We start from the raw sequence: 22,995 nt of genomic DNA, 5'->3' as shown, positions 1-22,995 counted from the left end.
ACCTTTAAAATTACATGTGTATTTTTACACATATAGGGAGCTACAACACTCTCTGAATGTTTAGTCACAAAGGTATGCCTTATCAGTGCTTCTCTAAAAATAGCTTACACTTGAAAATTGGAATCTATTTTTTAGATAACTGTCTTTAAAAATACCTTAGTAAATGACAGGGTGAAGTGGGCAATTCCTCTCTCCCTGTACAAGTAGCCTCGTAGAGCTGCAGGTTTGAGCTATGATCGTGATTGTTTCAGTGTCCAACAGCGCTAGTAGGGGACCGTGTCACAGGGTCTTGCTCAGGGTAGGCGGGAGGGGGCTCGAGATGTGTCCTCCCTGGCTCACTCAATGGACAGAAATCACCTCGGGAAATCACCTGCGGTACCTGGAGGCTGGCAGAGTGCTCAAAGCCGCCACCTTTTGTGTTTTGAGGGATTTGGTTGGTTATTTAAAATCTGTTTGGGCATCCAGTGTTTTATTTAAAAACTTAAAAGTCTGACAGTTATTCATTAGGCTGTTTTTCAATCGGCTACCATCAATAAACCCATGTCCCCAAAACAGATGAGTCTCCTGGTTCGTTCCAGTTGAGAGACTTCACGACGCTCCTCTGCTCCTTGGCTGTGACTCCTGCTGGGCAGTTGGTGCTTGGGAAGCCGGTGTGTTTCCTGCAACGCTCCTTGCAGCTTCTTGCTCTTAGGGACCACTTCTGGCTTCCTGTAGCTGCTTGCTTAGCCCCCCGGCGCCCCGAGGCGGCTGCGCGTAGCCCCCGGCGCCCCGAGGAGGCTGCTCTTAACGCCGGCTGCCGGGAGGCTGCAGCTGCTGGGCCTCAGCAGCAGCCGGGGCTCTGCAGGGGTGAGGGCCGCGTGGCTCAGAGCGCATCCCTGCGGGTTCCCCTGTGGGTTCTCCCGCTGTTGGACATGTTTCTCTGGGACACTCTGTCTGCAAATGCTCTTCAGCCTCACCTGCCGTTTTTGTGATGCTTGGTGGTCACTGTGACCTTGCTACCTGAGCTGGATGCATTCTTGGTTGGACCCAGCATGGTGGTGGTTATAGAGCATGGGTTAAAATAATTATTAACGTTTTTAATTCACAGATCTGCAAAAGAACAATACAGGGCTTATATAATTTAAGATGCTTTAAAGCTTGAGCTAGTGCTGAAAGTTCTGTTCCTGTTGAGCCTTTTGGGGGAAGGGGACATGTAATTGCACAGGAATTTTCCTAGAAGTACCTGAGTGAATGTCTGCTGCTCTTCACTGGGGTGTTTTATGTTTCCTCTGTTATTGCTTCTCACAGAGAGTTTGTCAGAGAGACAGTTACAGAATTGGCCTGATAGTCATTGGTTTCACCACCTCTGAGAAAAATAATACTAATCAAATTTGGAACTGCCGTTTCAAAGCATAGGGACAACAGCAGGAATAGAAAAGTTTCCTGGCTAGGAAGGAAACCAACGTAGTGTTTAATGACGAAAGTTTCGGAGGGTGAAAGTGTGTTTCTGCAGCTGCTGGTGGTGCTTAGCAAGGCAGACTTGCTGCTGTGGCAGCCAGGTGAGCAGGGGCCTCTGCGGCCCCTTGTGCTGCTCGTGTATTTTATTTGGAAAAGGAGCCCTGCCCAGGTTTGGGTCTAGCAAACTAATAGGCCTTAGATCATTGAGTCTAATAAGCAGGGTGTTTCCAAAAGGCAGGTGGACCGAACAAACCCTGGCATTCCGCTTCAAAGGTGTTTTGTTGTTCTCTACTACAAAGGAACATGCCAGACCAGTATTGGCTCTACTCGATGTTCAGAAGGACTGGCACCCCAAGGCTGGTTTGGGTTTTCCTAGAACCAGCCGTTCCCTTAGCTTTGGAATTTAGAAGATACTTTCCCACCGACCTTCACCTACTAAAGACGTGTGGAGTAGAAGGACTCTGAGGAGGATGGTAGTGAGGAGGCCTGTCACTGCAGCGAGGGCAGTGCCTTAACCCCCAAGGGACCCACCTGGTGCCCTGTGGGGTTCTGCGCCTCAGTGATCTGGGGCAAGGGCCTCAGTTTTGTGAAGCAGTCTAGAAGTTCAGCTGCATGGACTTCGGGGTGTGACGACATGTACCAGGTTCTTCGCACTTGAATTTTGAATTCTGCATAGATGTCCTTTTATACTGTGGATATTTTAGAATTTATGAATGTTTTTCAGCATTCTCATGGAACCATCTTGCCCATCATGTGCACTGGCCTTTAATAAAAGCCAAGGTACTTTTGTTACTTTGTACATAGTGTTTAAAGCTTGTGAGAATAGGAAGGAGGTATCCAACTGTTAGATCCCTGCTTGTCCTCTCTTGAAAACTTGTATCCCTAATGATGGAGTGGTGGGTTTGAGGAATTACAAAGCTTTCTGGACCAAAATGGAAGAGTATAGGCTAGAAATATAGTTTGCGGGGCATTTACTTGGGCCAAGTACTTGAGTAAGAATTTTTGTTTGTGCCTTGGGATATTCCTGGAATGCAATCTAGTGGCTATTTCACTCTTTTTGACATTCCCCTGAGAACATAGTTAGGGATTAAGCAAACAAGTCAAGTCTATTTTTTTCTCCCAGTGACTTTTAAACAATGGAAATCTTCAACAGCCTCACTTCAGAACAAGCCAAGGCGGGAAGAATCAGTGTGTTCCAACACTGGTAGAGTAGGTGCTTCAGGCACGTGTTTGGATTTTTGTGTGTATATCTGAATCTCATGTGTGAAATCTTACTGACTGTACATGCTTCACATAATGCACCTTACGCTTTACTGAGTAGCCTGTTAGTCAAAGTTTAGTAGCCAGGTGACTCTTACTAATGTTTTGTTATAGTGCATCGAGGAAGAGCAGGAAGAAAAGTTAACCTGCTTCCTGGTCCTGTTCTAATTTCTCTTACTTTCTTAAGATTTGTAGTGGATCTCTTGGTAAATCATCTTAAGATTGCATTCAACTCTAAAGAAATGAGAGTAAAATGTCCTGTATCCAATCTAGATAATTTTGAAAGTCTATGTCTACATGATAGATCTAAAAATCGAAAACATGTAAAGCACCTGCGATGAGAGGAAGCCAGCCTGGAGAATAGCTTTCAAACAAAGCAAATACAGACGAATGTACATGATCCTATATACATGGGAATGAGTGGGTCACAGGCAGTATCCAAGTAAAGGTTGTTTTCTTGAAAGCTGCAGTTTGGAGCACAAGAGAAATCCCTCGACACTCCATATTCAGGCATTAACTGGACTCCCAAACACATCTGTCCCCCTCCTCCGTGTCCTAAACGTAGGTTCCCGTGCACGTGCTGTCCTGCTTGTAGAGGTGACACTGCTCTTCCTAGTGCTTCGTGTTCCTGTCCGTTCCTGCTGGTTTTGACCTTTGCTTTTCCATTTGCTTTTTGTCCCCTGCTTTTACGGTTTGTGTTTTTCTGTTTGCTGCAGCTTTTAGCACTTTCACAGCAGGTCACAGTATGAGGAAAGGGGGAAATAAGTCCTGACTTTTTAATTGCTCTATGGAAGAGACAAATACAATTTTAGAATCTTGTCATGTTCTCTTGCTACTGGCCTCTATTCACTAGCTGAACTTTTCCTTGCAAGGTAGACTGTCCTCATTCTTTTTTTTCTGGTGCTCATGCTGGGTTCATTCTGGCAGGCTTGACTTATTGCTGGTTTTGTACTATGTGGCTATAGCAAAAGGAAGTGTCAAAATCATATAAAAGGATGCTAACACCTTCTTCAAAATTGAACTCCAAATCTTAGATAAAAATGATAGAAATACTTTCTATACTTTTATTTCTCATTTGCCACTTTGTCCTTATCCCAGAAATGTTAGACATGAGCTTGGAACTCTCTTGTTTCATGTACTGTTATATATGTAAAATGTTGCAATTTTTTTTAGATCAATTTTCAGCTGGAGCAAACAAGAGCGCGCCATGAACTCCTTCCTTCTATATTGCAGGCCCACTCCCCGATGGATGGGAACAAGCTATGACCCAGGATGGAGAAATTTACTACATAAACCATAAGAACAAGACCACATCTTGGCTAGACCCAAGGCTTGACCCACGCTTTGGTAAAAGTTCATCTCGCTTCAGCATTTTTGATCCGCTTCAGTTCACTTAGCAGCTTTCATTTTGCAGACATATTTTGGAAACTTTTTGTAGTAAGATTAAATGAGATTTAAAATATATTTTAATTTGAATCATAGAAACCTTATTTAAAATCCTCCTTTTTTTTTTTTTTCCCCTTCTGAAGGATTAGCTTATATCCTGTAAGAGTGTGTGTCACCCAAGGTGCTAATGCTACGGTTTGGGATTTTTGCCATATGATCCATACGGTTCCCAAACTTGGTGGCATTCAGAAATATCTTGTCTGCCTCGACTTTGTCCAGTCTCCCTTAAACTTGCAAAATTTTACACCAGAAAAGTCTTTTAATTACCAAATCAATACTTTCCTTGGTCCTGTCCTAAAGAGGTCATTGTCTAATAACAATTTATTCTCTTTAAATATGCGTGAAACATATACCAGCTTATAATTCCAGCTTGTCACAGTGATGATCATGGAAAAAAAATCTCTTTTTAAAAAGGGAGAGATTTAGTTCTGTTGCTTCTATCATAATCTTCTTTTGAGGGGTAAAGAATATTAATTAGACTACGTAACATTGCACATAGAAATAGTAAATTCCATCTAGATCTTCTGATCCCTAATTTAAATATATAATGCATTAGAACTGATATTTGGGGTTTGAGGCATTTTTTTTGTACGCTCATGTTTTAGCAAAGTTTTTGAACGCTAAAAGCAGAGTTGCAGACTCTGCAGTAAAATACTGCCGCTATTGATACAAATAGCAATAGAATGTAACATTGTTAAAGAGACATCTAAATGAGCTCCTTAGATCATCCAAGTGACTGTTCTTATGTGTTTACAGTGAAATTGCTATTTTATTTTTGCAAGAAGTCATGACCTGTGTGTATAAACTCTATTAGACATATTAATTTGTTCTTGATCTGTTTTCCCAGTAACTTACTATTTTCATCTCGTTTGGATGTTAGCTATTTTTCCACAGCAATGGAAAAAACAGTAGGGTAAAAAAAGAAAAAATCATTGTAGATTTGAAGCTTTGCTTTTGGCCTCGGAGCAGCTAAATGAAAACAGTGTGCAGATCACCGCGTAGGTCAGGCCGAGGGGATTCAAAGCCTTTGAAGCTTTACAGGGGTTGACCTAACAACAACTGTGGGCCCCTTTTGGGAGAGGCATTAACTCCATGAATGCCATATAAACAGAGAGCTGCAGTGCTCGCCAGTGCCTGCTCCGTTTTGGTTTTGTGAAACAGCTGTTAAAATTTTCAGCAGTTCTGTTTTGCAGGCTGAGTGCTTGCATTAAACATCCGCTTGCTCTTATGGAAAACACTAGATTGTCACGCTGTTTATCAGCTGCTCGCTAGCTTGTAGACAGGTTGAACCACTGTGCAACTTGAGCCCAAAGGTGGCACATATATATGTGTGTGTGTATATATATATATTTTCCTTTTATTTTGATTACCATCAGCTTTGACAGATGCCCATGTTGGCTCTGACACCCGCCTGCAGGTTTGTGCATCGCAGGAGGAGTGTGTGGGTCATTGGCAGCTTCGCAATTACTGAATACGTGACTAAGGCTTTAAGAGGAAGGAGTACTTCCAAAAATCTGTGTTGCCTCTTGCAGCAGAGAGAGGCAGGCGGGTTATATTTACTTAAGTAATCTTCCAGTATATGTGTATTGCTTTTCTTTGTATTACCGTAGTGTTCAGAATGGCAAGAGCCACAGAGGCCAGCTGGAACTAGAAAGCAGTGTGGAAAAGGTTTTAATTGACAAAGGTCACGAGTGAGATGAATCTTGTTTCTCAGAGCTGTTTTGTATTCCTGTAAATAGTACATCAAGCCATACGAGGAAAAGCTACTTGTCTTGTGCCTGCTGAAGCTCCATGAAATGTTAAGGCTGTGCAGTTAAACTGAAAGAAGTTAGAAATGGCCAAAAGACTGCATAAGGGTTGCTTGCTGCATAGCTTCCCTTTTTGGGCCCACTGTGTATGTGTATCCCAGACAGGCTTGAGTACATGCCAAGGCTCTTTATTTTGTGGTCGGACTTTTAATCTGTTCCAGACCTTTTCAGTCAAAGAGCTCAAGTGTAACTGAAAGGGGCAGGAAAGGAAAAAAAAGCATGTGGGCTCTTCTGATCTAGAGTGACAGCAAATAGAGACAAGCTGCTAGCTGCTGTGGAGCTTGGAGGAGTTTTCCTTGAAATCCAAAATTGTATGCAGTGTATTGTGGTTTATGTTTTTATCATTTGAGCCAAGAAAATAGAAAATCTTATTCCTGTTGCTTTCTCACTTGTGACCCTCTTAAGCCACTCCAATAAAGAAGAAGAAAATCTGTTTGACAGAGCTAACATACTGTGCCGGACACTTATTTATCATGTGCAGATCCTCAAGAAATACGTGCTGTGACCCTAAATAAAACGGGAATGGCTCAGAACGTTACTTCCAGTGCTCAGGATGGGTTGACACTGCTGTTTGTTTCTTGTTGCCATACTGTTGTATTCTGGTGCTTTAATATAAGGACTTGGTTTTCTATATGTTTTTAGCATTAAATCTTTCAAAAGCAATAGGTGAATGCATCTTCATAATTCTTGATCAATGCAGTGGTATTCATGTTAATTGAAAATGAAGGAGATGCTTCATTTTCTTCAAGATCTTCCTTGAAGCTGCCTTTCACCCATTCTGAAAACACTGTAAACCGTAACATTGTTGAATGGTGTGTGCAAACCGACTCTTCTGTTGCATAATTCAGACACAAAGAGGATGCTGAGTGTTTCCCTTTGGTGTTTCCGAGTTCTCCACTGCGAGGGAGTCGGCCCTTATCTCTCTGTATGTTCCTCATCAGATGGAAGCTTCACATTCATCTTTATTTTGTCTAGTAGATGCACACTGAAGTTTATTTTCCAAAGTGGTGCTGGGAACTATTAATTAATGTGGCTAGAAAAGAAGAAGGAGGATCAGTTTAAAGGCAAGCACACCTCCTGACTTAATTGGTAAAGGTCATTTGGGTATTTCGTTCCTGCCTTTAAACAGAAAGCAAAAGGATGTGGTTGGTATGGATTTTTTTCTTGGAACAGGCTCTAAAGACTAATGCATCAGATAAGAGTTCCCGTCAGAATATCCCACTGCAGAATAGGCTGCTCTAAGCTCTGCTTGCTCCAAGCTGAAGATGGGAACTTGGATCCAAGCCTCGGCTCTAGCACATTTGAAGTGGGCTTGAAGTCTTCAGCTGCGTCACTTAAAACTGCAGCGAGGTCTTGCTGTGGTTCTGATACTAATCCTGTTAGTCTATATATGTGGCTTTAGAGCAGTTTTGAGTTAGGAGAATTGCTGAACCTTTAAATCTACGAAGGGACTAAATATGGAAGGAGGATCTTTCCATGCCAAGCACAGACCATCATAAAAGATCACATGGGATGAAAGGAATGAGGCTGGGGTAGCGTCCCTGGGCCTCTGTCTGCAGGATTCCTTGTGCTAGCAGAGCATCTGGTACAAATATGTTGTCCAACCTTTTGCAGTGCCTTTGCAGGTTTATTTCTTGGAGGTTATTTCCTTAAGAGAATTAGTCAGGTTGAGGTAGCTTTCTGGAGAGATCTGTGTCTTCCAGCTTCTTCCCTTCTCTGCTGTTGTGCACTGGTCATTCTTCACAGATCCCAGTAGTTCTTGATAGTCAGAGAATGTCTCAGTAGGAAGTAGATCAGCCGCTACACATGCGAGGAGTTGGAGTTGATGAAGTAGGAGAACATCTGCTTTTTCTATAAAATTTAATTTCCTAGAATCAGTTAAAGAAAAAAAAAAAAAAGAAGTTTGGAGTCGTCCAACTTTATTGCTGCAAGTTTCCAAGATTTGGCTTTTGCCTCCAATAGCATTAAGGGCTTTTAACTATTACTTCAGTTTGCAGATGGTAGGACTGGTGCTTGAAACACAAGCAAAGATAATTGGCCCTTTGAGGATACTTAATTTGTTAATTTTGAAGATGTATGGTGAACCTGGAAAAAGGAAGAAAACATCAGAAACTGTTGATTCATTTCAGTGTCTCTACTGATTTAACCTGAGTCTTAATATTTTCACACAAGCACTCCATTAGAGTATTTCGACAAATCTGTAGGAATTGGAATAAAACAAGATAGAGTTTCACATTTTTGTTAGATTATTCCAAACTTCAGTTTTATAGGTTTGTTACTAGTGGTCACACCAGCCTTACACATGTCCAGCTTTTTTCCTTCTGTTCTTTCCAGCATTGGAGCTGCCAAATGGGGTATGAAGCAAGAGATGTGACCTCAGATTGAAATCGTTGCCACGAGTTCATTTTTATCACTCCCAGTTAAGGATCACGTTAATGTTTATTAAGTTCTGCATGGATTTTGAATGAGGGCGAAGGCAAGACAGTGTTTGGCATCATTATGGAAAGGTGCGCAGAGCCTCCCTGGAATATAGTTGCTTAAACTACCCATAGAAAAGGAAAAAAAGTGATGGTAAGAGCAGGTCTGTCTGTGTCCGTGATCACAGTGCGAGACCAGTTATCCTTAAGCTTGCAAAGGGCTCGTGCAGAGCTGCCGGAGGGGAACACGGCCTGCAGGTTCATTGCAGCTAGCAGTCAGAAGCAGAAGAAAGCATGAGACTTTAAAGCATGAGTGTATTTTTTTTATTTATTTTTTATTAAGAACAAGAACATCCAAATACATTGAAACATGTATCTGTTTTCTACAAAAAACTTGAAATGCACTTAAAACATCCTAAATTTTAGAAACTTAAGCTTTGGAGCCTCTACTGTTTTCTTACTATTGGGAATTGAGAGGAGTATTTCATAGCTCTGTCCCTCACCTGTCCAATGGATGGTTCAACACTCATCTTTAAACCTGCCTCCCTAAAGGCAGATTTGGGGGCATTGTAAACTGGAACGCTAGTCCAGAAGACTCATGTTAGGCCTCTCAGGTTTGATTATTATTCACAGAAGGATTGAGGTTGGAAGGGACCTCTCGAGGTCATCTGATCCAACCCCACTGCTCAAGCAGGGACATCTGGAGCACACGGTACAGGGTTGCATCCAGGCGGGTTTGGAAGATCTCCAGAGAAGGAAATTATTGTTATTTTTTTAAGCTCTAGATCTGTCTTCTCTCCCTGCCCACAAGCAGAGCGTGAGGATGTAGGCCATAGTCGTTCCGGCTCTGCAGACGCGGTGGCAGATCCTCTTTCCGTGCTGTGTCATTAAAACTAAATTGTTTTGACTCATCTCAAAGGTCTCTTGGTAGTTGCCTTTCCCAGTTCCTGTTTTTCCAGAAGAACAGTTTCAGGAGATCACTCAGGATGGAGAAGAGACTAATTATTTTGCTGCGTATTCCAAAGAACATGGATGTAGGGAGCAGGATGAGTTTCCAGGGAAGTGCTGGTGTGTCACAGGGAGGGCCCCTGACTCTACGGGAGGTTTTGGTGCTTAGCAATCCTTTATAGAGGGGGTACTGCCCTATAAACAATGGTGCCAATAAATGCTATTAGTTATTCCTCATGGCATATGAGAAAATGAAAGGATGTTTTGCATGAAAAGTGCATGTTTTTCTGCTTCCTGACCAGAGTTTGCTGAAGAAATCATTATATCTGCCCACAAGGAACTTAGAAACTACAGTATGTAAAATATGGGTGCACTAATAAAGTGAAAAACCCCTTATTGAAGATTTTTGAGGGCAATAGATTTATACGGGCTTATAGCTACTTTTGTTTCAGAATAGTTTAATCCTTTAATGAGAAAGGGGATTTGCTGCTGGTAATGCCTCTATGCCCGGGGATATAAATCCCCATGTGCCCATCGCGGGGCTGGCACGAAGGGAACCACAGAATCATAGGAGGGTTGGAGGTTGGCAGGGACCTCTAGAGATCATCTAATCCAACCCCCCTACTCCAGCAGGGACACCCAGAGCACAGGGCACAGGGTGGCATCCAGGTGGGTTTGGAAGATCTCCAGAGAAGGAGACTCCACAGCCTCTCAGAACCGCCACAGCCGCGTTCCCGCTGCGCCCCGTTCCCGCCGTCACGGCCAGCACCGCGCTGTGCCGCTCCCTGCGGCCTGGAGCGGCAGCTGCCCCACGCGAGCACATCCGCCGTTATTACCTGCAGTCTGTCAGCGTTCAAGTAAGAAAAAAATATACATTTACTTACATACACTTATATAAAGTTATGGGTATATAAAGTTATGTACTCTGTAGGTGCTCCTATATAATTTAAAATTCAGACATGTTAGTGTTTTTGAGTTCAGTCATTTTGAAACATGGTTTTCATGGTTTTTCTTTAGTTTTTTTAATTAAAAGTTTTGTACCGTTTCTTGACATATGCTGCTTATTTAAAAAAAAAAAAGGTTTTCTTAATTGGATTTTGAAATTTTTATGTAATCATTTGTAATTGGCATATGATGGAAATAGAGAATAGATGCACACATGTGCATATGCGTATACCCAAGGTATAAATTGGAATACATCAGAATTCAAAGGTGAATAAGTCAGAAATTATTTTTAAATGTAAGTTTCCTTTAATGTAATGGCTTTCCTGATGTTTTATAGAAGAAAGAAGTTTGATTTTTGACCTGGTTAACACTGGAATTAATTTTGAAAGTGATTGAACAATTGAAAGTGTTGGAAGCTGGTGTTGTTTTGGATACTCTTTACTGGTTAAATTGTGGTGTAAAATGGAGACTTAGATTAAGTGTGTTTTGCCACATCTTCAATTGTCAAGTGTTGGATATTGGTCAGCCGAGAGTCCTGCACTCTCTGTTGTCCTTGCCGTGTTTCATATGTAGCATTTAAGGGTAACTGGCAGTAGTAGAGGTGTCTTCTCATCATCTGTCCTTTACGGTCTTCTACTAAGTAGTTCTCATGTAGTACTAATCCCACTGGGAATACGTCCTGGGAAGACAGTTCTGTTTGGTAGGTAGATGTTAAAATATTGAAGTCTTTTGAAATTGTTTAAGTTTCCAAAGTTAAAATTGCTTTTTAAAGAATAGAAAATGTTTTGGTGCATACAACATGTGCTGGACACAAGTTTCTTACAGCTAGTTACTATTATTATGTTGTTTATATTTGCTCTTCTGGCTGAGCAAAGTATTTTAGTTCTTCTGAAACTCACGTTGTTGCACCTCAGCATTTTAGGATGCAAAGAAGAGTTTTGAGGACAGCAGCTTTATCAAAAGCAGACTAGGAACCGCTTAGTCAACTATTGGTTTTTAAATTACAGAGCGCCTTGGTGAAAGAGGAGAAAGAGGGAAGATACTGATTTCACTTTAATGTAAATAATTGATAGATGCAAAATAATCAAGGCATAATTTGGAGGTGCTGCTGTAATAGTATTTTCATGGCTTACACCTTGCTTTAAGCAAGAGCCCATCTTGGGGCTGTGAGAGTTTTTATTGCTACTAAGTTGCGCTGCCGCAGCCAGGCGGAGCCCAGAGCGCTCTCGCTCCTGCCCCCTCTCAGCTCCAGCATCCTCACATTAATCTTTGAACAACATAGAAACCAATGGAGTTGCTTTATTGTGATGAGTTATAGGTTGGGGTTTATTAATGCTGCTAATGCAAAACAACGTGGATTTCCTTAAAATAATTTAGCAGGCCCAAAAACATACCTCGCATCCTGACTAAACAAACTGTTGACAAGCCTCTGGGGAAAAAAAGGAAGAACAAGTTTTAATTACTTCCGAGGCTCATTATTTTAAATCCTGCTGGTAACTTTTTCTTCTCGGCTCTTTTCAATTTAATCAAAGCTTTTTTTTTTTTTTTTTCCTCTCCCCTCTGTTATGGTGCTGCAGACCAACATCAGTCAGAAACCTGGCTGTAGCCAAAAGTGATGCTCAAAGATTTGCTTCTTCCTTTACATGAAGGTGAAAGGAAAAAGTGCTCTGTTTTAGTTTTCCCTTTGCTATAAACCTAAATCTTGCTTTTAAGAACTATAGTTTGCTCAGGTGGCAGCAGGATCTGGGACTTTTTGAGTTCTTTAAATAACCCTTGGCTTGGAGGTTAAAGTGAGTTTCAGTTTTGAGGAGCGAAGGGATAGCTGTGAGCAGCCATCCCGCCTCCACGGGAGCTCTGCGGGATCCTGCGCCCGGCGCTGCGCGGGGAGCCGGCCCTTTCCCGGGGACACCAGCGCCTGCCCGTCGTTCCTTCGCCTCTGCCCTTGTCCTCAGGCAAGGTGCAGCTGGTGCTCTGGAGCAGCTTCGGCACCGCCGCAGCTTTGAGCTGGGCCGAGGGAACGCTTAACGCGTAGTATTCGAGGGCCCCAAACTCTGATAGTTTTCAAAAGCATGTTGCTACTCCTACGATTGACGCGTTCTGCAGACTGTGAGCTGCAGCCATGTTATAGGGCTGCAAAATCCTTTTTTTTTTTTTTTTAAATTGTTTTAAGTTGCCAGTGTTTTTTAACTTGTCTGCCCCTCCTCCTCCTCCCTCAAACCCCCTCTTCTAGAAACAAAGACCTGTTTGTTCCTGCCTGCCTGTGAGGTCTCGCAGCTCTTGCCCTGGTGGGTGCAGAGCCCCTGCTCTAAAATCCTTTCCCTGCCCCAGGAAGGGAAGGAGCAGGCGCTTCAGAAAGCTGATAAGTCGCAGCTCTAGCAGATAAGCAAAGCCCTCTGCCTTTAAATCTGGGACTTTTAAAACGAGCTTAAGGAGCACCACAAAACCGTGAGGTGTGAAAACACAAAAAGTGCTTCTATGACACCTAAACTTCGGAGCACACGTTTGTCCTGCAGTCGTGTCCTCAGCCTGCAAGAGAGAGGTTAAAAAAAATCTTTTAACCACTGGTTGTCCTCTTTTCAAAATGTTATGTTGCAAATGATAGGAAATTACATTCTCCTTTCTACCTCCCTTGAAGATGACATACTTGTGGAATCATCTGGGATGGCTGAAAATCATTCAGTGTTACTGATACTTTATTTATTCATTCATTTATCTCCCCCACTGGTTCTTCGCTTGGGTGTGTTAAGCCAATAAAATGGAGTGATAAATGTCTTGGTTTAATTTCCAAACTCACGGTATAATTTCATGGTTAAAAGTATTCCCGTGTCGAAGATCTGTCCTGAGACTGGTTTAAAGCCATGTCAGTTGGGAGTCTCTGAGACTTGCATTCCTAAAATATTAAAATGCTTAAAAAGAAAATCCTTTTAATAGATATGTGAATGAATGTAGAAACTAGATCTTAGATCCAGCTTCTAAGGAGTAACAAAAAAAAATCATATATGATCATGTAATTGAGCTGTCTCTGCAGATTTATTGGTAAACATGAAGTATACACCAAAGTCTCAATATCTTGTGATACTCCTGTTTTAGATACAGTTTTAGGTATAAGCACTAGTGTCAAAATGCACATTAGAAAGCGTTTCAGGGGTCTAGGATGGTGGAGTAATATGCAGTGTCAGACAAACATTTTTGTTACATTTTAAGTTGCAAAATCAGGAGATCGGAAGAGTGGATTGATTATATGATCAGCAGAGAGGACAGAAATGATACAAGCAGCTGTCAGGAAGATAAATACAGGTATATAAATAATAATAAAAAAGTCATGAGAGAATTATTCCCAAAGCTCTATATTAGTGGAAGAGACACCTAATGAAGTGATACTTGCGTGTTGCGTATAGAAAAACACGTTGAAAGCCTGTTGATGGTACACATGTGTCTTTATCTGAAGTTCTGAACTGCTGAATTTACTTGAGTTGTCTGTGGTGGAGCGGGGCTGTCAGCTGCAGGAGGCAGCGGCTCTGGAAGCCGATGGTATAACTGAGACTAGAAAGTTAAAGATGAAGTTTTAATGAAATGAAAACTGAAATTCCTCAGCTTTGGGTGCTTTATTTTTACGAGTTGGGTAGTTTGCTCTAAATTTAAATGAGTGTGGGTGTTGGTGGTTGTGTTGTTGTTGTCGTTTTGTTTTTTAGGTGATTTCATAGGTAGTTGTAATTTTCTATACTTTGTCCCCTTTTACTTTCAGCTGTAATTGACCTTCCCTTGTGTTTAATGACAGGGTTTGAATTCTGCAACTCCTGAGTTGCAGCCCAGACCTCTACTTTGGTTAGAGGGATGGCTACAAGAGTTAGCAGCAGAAGGCTGCTGTTTTCTGTTGTCCCTTCCGTTTTTTGCTCTCAAGATGAGAGGATAGGATGCAAAAAGCAAAAGACATCATCCCGGTTCCAGATTTGGTCAGAATCTGGGCAGAAAGGAGCAAATCCATTCCCCATCTGGCAGTGTCACGTCTAGCCCCTAAGAGAGCTGCTACGTGGGCTGCCCTTCACTTCTGCACCCCTGTCTCCTCCTTAACCTTTCTCCTGCCATCAGGCTCCCAGCACAGGCTGCCCAGTGGACTCCTTGTGTTCCTGTTCACCGCTCGCGTCCTTGCAGGGCCATGTTGAAACTTCTGCCTAGCAGTTTCTGATACTTGGGCCTTGTGAGCCCCCAGTGTCCTGTTCAGCAGGGGCACAAGCTGTCCTGCCTCTGGGTCTTGCTGGCCTAGGGGTGGTTCATGTTGAAAAGCTGGGTGGTTGACGGATGCCCATCACTTTCTTGCTGAAGTTCAGTTTTGATGATGAAGTACTGGATGTCTTCTAAGAACAACTGCTTAATTTTAAGCTTTATTCACAGCTTCTTCGACTTCCTGTAGTTATTTTTTTGTTCCATCAGGATCGAACTTCCAGTTGGAGTTGACCCTCCTGCCCCTGAGCATTCATTTTGTTGCTTTTACTTGACATTGGGATCCTTTTTCTGCTATTTTCTACTTCATCCATTCACCTGTCTTGCTGGAAATTTTATCTTATTTGTGATATGTACAAAGCTCTCACAAGTAACTCCATAAAAGATCACTTATCTCTTTAGACATATAATACTTCATTTTATTTTCACATTGGACTCATGAAAATAGAACTATGTTTAGTTTAGACTGTAGAACTATGTTTAGTTTAGACTGTGTGCCTGATCTATAGAATGGTTAAAAATGTAGATTGGAGAGTTAAGTCAGTCACTGTTCTTGGTTGGGATTTTTTATTTTCCCTTTCCGTTCTCCCTGCAGCAAGTAAAACAGTATTTCTTCTTCATATGTTCCCTCTCAATGGAAAGATGAACTGGTGAACAGTTGTGCCAAGGGAAAGGAAGCAAGACTGTGAGGCTACAGCACTTCTTACTGCTTTTTATGAGATGGTTAAAACTATGTAGAATTTCTTGGAGCAAAAGAAAGGCACGTCTGTACTTTACAGGCTGTGAGTGGAGCACACGGAGTTGAGTTAAAGGAAAAGGGTGATACAGAATCTTTACAAGATAATGCTTTTTGCTTATATTAATTAAAAATGTTAGTGTTCTAGGAATCCTATTCTATGATGAATTCATTCAAACTAAGATAACAGATGTGGTTTTTATACCAAAACAACCCATTATCCTAAAAGAAGCTCATTGCCTTTCCTTAGTTCCCATAAACCATAATCCTCATTCCCAGAAAAAAATAATAAAAAAAATCCCTACCACTCTCCCATTACTGCGCCAGCAAATGTGTTTTGCAACATGTTCTAAGTGTTAGCAGATTCGGGCTGTTCCAGAGAACAGGATGGGGAGCTAATTCTAGGACTGAAAGCTCCTGAAAGCAATGTCCTTCCACATTCACCTTTCCCAAGCCCTGTGTGCCACTACAGGGACTCCAGGGCATCTGCTGACCTTCAGCAGGTCTCTTGTGAGGGAAAAATCAGGTCTGTCAAGTAGCTAGGTCCAAATTATACATTATTTTATGAAACAAAATTTACCTTAGATCTTGCTTTCATGGGAAAAGGGGAGATGAGTCATCATTATGTATTAGTTATATAGGAATAAGCTTTTTCTTTCCACCCCAGAAAAGATGCCCTGCACACCTTGCAGGGGAGGTGGAGGAGGGGAAGAAGCGTCAGCAAAACACATGCCATGTGCTGATGGCAATATTTCTGCCTGTGTTATTTACCTGCCATTTCTGTACCATCCCTAGTTTTTCATCTCACGCTGCTCCAAATGAAGTTGGTGTCACACTCAAAACTTGGTGTGGAAACATTGTGAATGGTTGATGCATGAGCTGCAGCACAGATGGAGGAATGTAGCCTGTAACCAAATGTAGCTGGATATAAGGGAGACCGTCTGTTTTGGTATTCAGTGGGTTACAGAGCTTAAGGATACTAAGAATTCACCTGAATAAGTAAATTGTATTTTTTTTTTTGCACCTAAGTCAAGAAAAGTATATTAAAAAGAAGAGAATAAGAGAGAATTAATTATTCTAATTACACTTGAAATATTTTATCACTAGTTTGGACTTTCTCAGGGACTTTCTCTCTTTCTTACCATCTTAAAAGTTTGGCTCTTTTCAGAGTTGGACCCTATATTCTTTAACCTGAGAATGTCGCTTCAACTGCGAACAGAACGTTTCCCATTCTGTGGACATCCGTGCATAGCTGCATGTTCTGTACTGTCATAGTTCGTGATGTGTTACAAGTTTTTTAACGTACGCTGTCTAGGCCTACTATTTTGCTCGCAAGCATTTTTCTGAACTTAATTTTAAAATGTTTCTTGTTTTGGTTCCTTAGCTATGAATCAGCGGATCAGCCAAAGCGCCCCAGTGAAGCAGCCGCCCCCGCTGGCCCCGCAGAGCCCCCAGGCTGGCGTGATGGGTGGGAGCAGCTCCAATCAGCAGCAGCAGATGAGACTGCAGCAGCTGCAGATGGAGAAGGAAAGGCTGAGACTGAAGCATCAAGAACTGCTTCGGCAGGTGAGGCCGCAGGTTAGACACCTACTTCCACTATTTATTTTTATGTTTTATTGTTCTGGTTAAGTTGTTGTTCTAGTGTGTGTTAAAAACTAGAGACTGTACAAAAGGCTTTAAGATGTGAAAAAGTCTTAATTTTTTCTGTTTACTGGTATCAGCCTGGTAGTGAAAGTGTCCGATTTATGAGACAGAAGCGTTTTGCTTTCCTCCCTCATTCCTGTCTAACAAAACTCTCAAAGAGCAGGCTGCCTTACTAGTAGGATGACATCATGGACTGCTGATCTGATTGGAGATTCCTCTTGAGAATCTCTCTCACATTCATTGAGTTCTGAGTCATGCAAAAAGGCAGAAAGTTTGGTTCCCACAGCTGCTTTGGTTCTGCCTTTGAAGCGGAGGGAAGTCTTTCCCTTTTAGAATGTGTCACAGGCTGCAGGATTCCAAAGTACTTTTCAAGTTTGTATGTGATGCATTGAGGAGACACCTTGTTACTAAAATCTCATCTGTTTAACAGAGGAGTATGGAACAACTGAATCACGCTGGATTCTGAAGCTGTGATTTTCTTATTATGAGGAATTTCAGACTTCATAATTAGGCTGTAAACTCTTCCTTTCAGAATTTTTCTAGTACATGAATATAACCATAGTGAGTGACAGAGGGTAGGGCTGGATATTGGGATTTCTGGATTTTCAGTTCCACCTCAGACTTCTTTTTGACTTTTATTTAAATCCTCTGCTTCATTAGAAAAGATTTTTACCATCTGTGCTAGATGCTTAGGATATTCTTTATTTTTGACACTGCCAGAGAAAGCACTAATCTTCTCTTTTAGGAAAATGAACTTTTAAAAATCTTACTCTGTTCCCTTCTTCACTTTGGGTGATGGGCTTTGTATCAGGAGAGGAGACATCTTAAAAGACAACTTTTTTCTTTCTTCAGTATTCTGTCCTGGAATCTGGCTCCCATTATCATTTTTGTGCTCTAGGTTTGTGTTTAGGAATCTCTAGCATCTCTTGATATAAGATGGGTCATCTTTAAAACCCGATGCTTCCTGTAGTACTCCAAATAAAAAACACACTGCAAAAATGGCATCAGGAGTTTTGCTCTCTGCTTAAGCACCTGGGCTTCTGCTATTCCTGCTTTGCTATTAATCCACCAACAAATGTTTTACACTATGCTAGCATGCTTCTAGGTAGGCCTTCTAATTTTCTTCTTGCTTCAGTTGTCATTAAGAAACCTGACTAACTTTGGACAAGGTGACAGTGAGTTCCTCTCGTGTTGTTCTCCCTGGCCGTTAAGCTTTTCTGTCAATACTCATCCTTAGTAAAGCTGCGAGTTTTGTTTCCCTGTTTCATGATTTTTTTTTCTTTCTTTTTTCTTTTTTTTTTTCTTTTTTTTTTTTTTGTGGACTCTCAACTCCCTTATCCTGTCTCATCTGGCTTGTCTTGGGGACTTTATACTACAAGATGGTGTTTATTAGACAGCCTGCACAGCCAAACTATGCAGCTAAAGTAATCGTTATCCATCTTATTTTTTACTCTTAGGCATTGCGGAATATCAATCCCAGCACAGCAAATTCTCCAAAACATCAGGTAGGCTCTTAACTGATGTTTCAGCATAATTAGAAAAAAATAAAGCATTAAATCAGGCTAGCAGAGGAACTTTGTTACATAAAAAAACATTCTAGAAACAAGCTCTGTCATACACGTTTTTGAACCACTTCTCTGGTCATGACCCTAACATTTGTTTCTGAGTGCAGCATTACCACAACTTTATATCAATATTTAAAAGCAAATGAGGAATTCATTGCACGTTTTTCTGCATTGAAAACGACATTCTTGTTTAGCATTCTTGTGGATACTGCTGTTCCAGCCCTGATGTCATCAAGATGTGTATTTAAAGCAAACCTTCCATTACATCTAAGGTAGTAGTTTGTGACTTTTAAGTACTTACTGTTCATATGAATATTCTGATCAGTTTGTTTAAACAGGTTTGATCTTAAAGAATATCTGCAAATCAGTCAAAAATCATTTAAAGTATTTATGAATTTTTCTTTAAGCATGTGAAATATAACAAATATTTAAGAGGTTAGACTAACAACATACTTGCTAAGGGGATATAACTTGTAGTCATTCTGTTCTGAAATTTAACAGGGTCCTGCATAGATGCATTTTCTGTGTAGGAAACATTTTTTACAAGTTTTACCAACTCAGAGCAAAAGAGAATTGGTCAGAATGTAAAGCACAATGAGAAGCTGAATGTGCATTTCTCTTAGGTTCTTAAGAAATGGAATATTGCGTGTATTCCTAAAAGGGTGAATTTATGGATATATTCAAAGATTTTCTTGCTTCTTATTGCTACCAGTGTTCTTAACCTACTGTTTTTAGGACAGCATTTACTTTGGCTTGTATTATTTTTTTGTTTTTTTCTTTTTGTGCAGTGAAGATAGCATATTTCTTGGAAAAATAAAGAAGTATCCTGTGTTTTGTTGCCATGAGTACTGCTGTGTCAAATTCTCCTGTGAAGTAGTACAGAAGTTGTACATTACTAGTTTGGAGAAGGTGGTCTTTAGAAAAATGGTCTTCAAACTTCAGGAATAGTGTTGGCATCCTGAAAAAAATACAGTCCCATTTGGCAATATCAGGGCAGCTCTCAAACTTAAACTTGAACTAAGGTGGAATCAGCAACCAATTACTTAATTCATTTACAGAGCATTAGCTTGGTAATGGTCTTAGCATTAGATTCCATTACACAGGAGGAGGAAAAACTGTTAAGAATCGCTGGTATATAAAGATATAAACAGAGAAGTGCTTTCCTCCACAGCAGTTCAAATCATCTTATCCTCTATCACAACCAAGTTATTCAAAAGGGATGCTTTTTCCATTGAGTGCCAAAACCCAAATTGTATTCTGTGTTTCCCCATATGTAAGAAGCTCTATCATGCTTTTGCTCCTTCTTTCACAGTAACTTCTGCTTCCTGTTGGCAACTGAAAAATATGCAGCAAATAATAGAAATCTTTAGTATCGATTACAGATTTAACTCGGAAAGATCACAATTTTGGAATTACCTGAAATTTTGACTTAAAGCACTATAAAGTTGCAAAAACTCAAAGGATCCTCTTGTAGAGTGACATAATAGACAATATGTGCAATGTCACTACACATGACTGCAGTAGTCTCCCTTGGTTCGTTGCTTGGGATGAAAAATGGTAAAAGGATATACACAAAGTTCAAGTTTCCGATTATATTTAAACGGACTTTGTCAGGCTTTCTTTATACCCACCAGACTGGGTTTTATTAGCCTGCAGTCACTAATTAAGCCAAGTTGTGTTTGAGTGATCTTACTGATAGAAAAGTGTGCAACTGTGTCAACTTCAAAGGTTTATAACACAGGATTATTCATGTATGATTATGATCTGCTTTACTTCTGTACTTTCATGCACCACTTCAATGAAGTGGTGACCAGCCATATGTGAGAGAAGATGCTTAGAGAACTGCCTTGGAATTTGTTCTGTGGATGCTTCTTGAGGCCGTATGCCATAGTTTCAGTCTCTGTTGTCTTCTCTATGATACTATTTTTTAAGTCCAAGTATGTACATCAGATTCAGGTCATAGTCAACCCAGTGAATCTGGAAACATCTATAGATAGAAATAAAGCTTTTTTGGTCACACTTTTCTTCTTGTTGGAACCTTTCCTGCCTTTGATGATAATTCATGAAGTTGAGAGAAATTATCTGTTTTATGATAATACACTTGTGTTCGGGGGACAAGTAATGGCTTCTCTTGCCGACTTGTAGAGGTCTCCTTAAGGAATGATAAAAATCTTCAAGAAATGTTCAGTATTATTAATTCTAGGAAGATGTGGTCTGCTTTGGGATGATATTGTCAAGGTCTTACTTTTGTAAAGTAAGTCAATCATGAAATATCAGAATTCTTAAAGCTCACTTCTCATGAAGCATTTCTTTTATTTGGGTAAATACTAGAAGACTTTCCTTAACCTTTCAATGGGATCTTTGAAATTTTCTTAGTCATAGAATTTAGGGGGTTGGAAGGGACCAAGGGAGGTCATCTAGTCCAACATCCTGCATCTAGTCCGACTTCCTCTTTCTTCTTGACGTGTTTGTCCGTGTACTTGGATTTGGGGCCAGCAATACATTGATACTTCTGGTCATGTTTCTTGGTGCTGGGCAAACACTGTGTCTTTGCCGGGTTTAATTCATTCTTTTGTGATATTGTAATATCTCTTTAGGGTTGCCAACACTGAGTATTATGAGTTCATGCAAGCCTTTCCTCCTTGAAAGATTAATCAGTTGCTCAGATTCATCTTTTATCATAGTCCTGTAGAAGACTCTTGTTTTAATGAGGATGTGTTTTCTCATAATCAGAAAAATGTCTAAATCAAAGGTATTTGAAGCAAAAATTGCAACTTCCATATTTAGTGTGTATAGCAACTACACACTACAAAAGAACTCTCAACTATTGACACATCTTGGGAATTTGAAAAAGAAACATCCATCTGGTTCCTTATCAAATCATGAATTATTTATGTAATCTTAAAGCTGCATGCTTAACCAGTTGAGACTTACCCTTTACCACCCAGTTGTCAATAAATAAATAAATAAATAAAAGCATCTATATTCTGCTGAAGTCAGCTGTTACATAAATTTCAAACTTGGCTAGATGTTGGGTAACGATCCTTTCAACAGGCTTGTTGATAGGATCTCTGATAGAAAGAGAGGAGCAAATAATGTTGAAGTGTATTATTTGGCATGCTTGTGTGGTGTTATTCTCGGGTATTGTGCAGGCTGTTTCCTTGTCTCCTTGTGCTCAAGCTGCAAGTGTTTTTTGTTCTTTTGTTTTTGCTTAATTTCTCTTAATTTGACTGCAGCTGATAATGGCACGTTTGCTAGTATGATCAGTTTGTTACAACCGGTTTGTAGTTCCTGTGTGTGTGTTTGCCCTTTGAGTGTCTGCTCTTTTCCTCCAGCTCTGTAATAAGGTTCTTGTCTTACAGAGCCAGATGCCATCTGGCTTCCTTGTCCCTCTGCCCGACTCTGCTTTCTGGCTTACCTTTCTGTTATCTCTGGGCCACTGTCTTCGTGGCTCTGCATACGTGAAATGTGTAGATTTTTTATTTTATTTTTTAAAAATAATAAAATACTACTCTGATTCTCTGTCCTGTTCCTCTGTGGTTTGTTTCTTACCAACAGGGAAGAGTTTCCAGATATGATATGCAAAGACATATGACCACTCGCACCCTATCTGCTGAGTCATTTCTTTTTGATGCATCTTTACTCTTAAGTAGTTAAGTTATAAGTGCTAAATAGTGCTAAGTGCTTTCAGTGCTAAATAAGTAACGTTTTTTGAAAGATTATTTCAATTTCCTGTATTTTTTCTGTTTTTACTGATGTTTGACATCTTTAATCAATTTAAATCAAAGTCTGACAACTTTAATCAACAGGCAGATTTTTTCAATGTTAAGATAAATCTTGAGATAGAGGGGAAGATACCAATTTCACAGGATACTATTATTCATCAATAAAATATTTTGTGTCACTTTGTGTGTACTCAGCGTAAAGCTGTTTTGCTGTCAGATTCGTGGCATTCTTCTCAGGAGAAAGCAAGGAAGGCAGCATTAAAATCAAGGGCTCAAATTCTGCAGGCACCTTTTGTTGTGGTAGTGAAGTTAGTATTATATTACTGCAGACTTGAGGATTTTGTGCCCTCCCCCTACCCCTTCACCATTTTATATCATTAAATAGATCAGCATTATTTTGCAGATTTATACCTTCTTTTATTGGGGAATGGAGTGCAGCACTACTTTGGCCTATGAAGGTGTTTCATGATTTAAAGAAAGATACAGACTGTATACAGGAATGCTGGTGCCTTTCAGGTGACTGCTGTGCCTTTTATATGCTTTTTTTTTTCATAATTGATTATACTTTTGTTCGTGTCTCATTCCAACTGGAGTCCAGTGACCACTTTTACTGGTAATTAATCCCTAATAGGGTTGTCTCTTGACTCTCCTCCTTCCCCTCCACATGTTATGCAAAGCTGACCTAGATTAAGGAGATAAAAATGCTTTGCAGCTGTTTTCACCAAGTTGTTATATGTAAGTCTGTTTTCAGGGTTGTTTTTGTTTTTTAAACACAGATAAGGTACTGAACCCAGCCATTTGACCAGTGATTTTAAACATAGCTTTTTTTTTTTTTTTTTTTTT

At 40.5% G+C, this 22,995-nt stretch overlaps 1 protein-coding gene across 4 annotated transcripts in view; it reads left to right on the top strand.

Annotated features, from left to right (window-relative positions):
- YAP1 (Yes1 associated transcriptional regulator) overlaps positions 1–22,995 on the top strand; it is an 84,130-nt gene that overhangs the window by 48,181 nt on the left and 12,954 nt on the right. The window contains exons 4-6 of one of the 4 annotated variants that reach the window (XM_088522341.1): positions 3,931–4,044; positions 16,603–16,796; positions 18,320–18,367. In XM_088522341.1, the coding sequence (XP_088378467.1) occupies positions 3,931–4,044; positions 16,603–16,796; positions 18,320–18,367 (356 nt within the window). The remainder of the gene's footprint in view (positions 1–3,930; positions 4,045–16,602; positions 16,797–18,319; positions 18,368–22,995) is intronic. The other 3 variants (XM_088522342.1, XM_088522343.1, XM_088522344.1) reach the window with 3 other exon arrangements.

Source organism: Tinamus guttatus, unplaced genomic scaffold (assembly GCF_059628265.1).
Source record: "Tinamus guttatus ecotype Peru unplaced genomic scaffold, ASM5962826v1 Tinamus_guttatus_pri_ptg000150l, whole genome shotgun sequence".
NCBI lineage: Eukaryota > Metazoa > Chordata > Aves > Tinamiformes > Tinamidae > Tinamus > Tinamus guttatus.
This window is presented reverse-complemented; position numbering and strand designations above follow the sequence as displayed.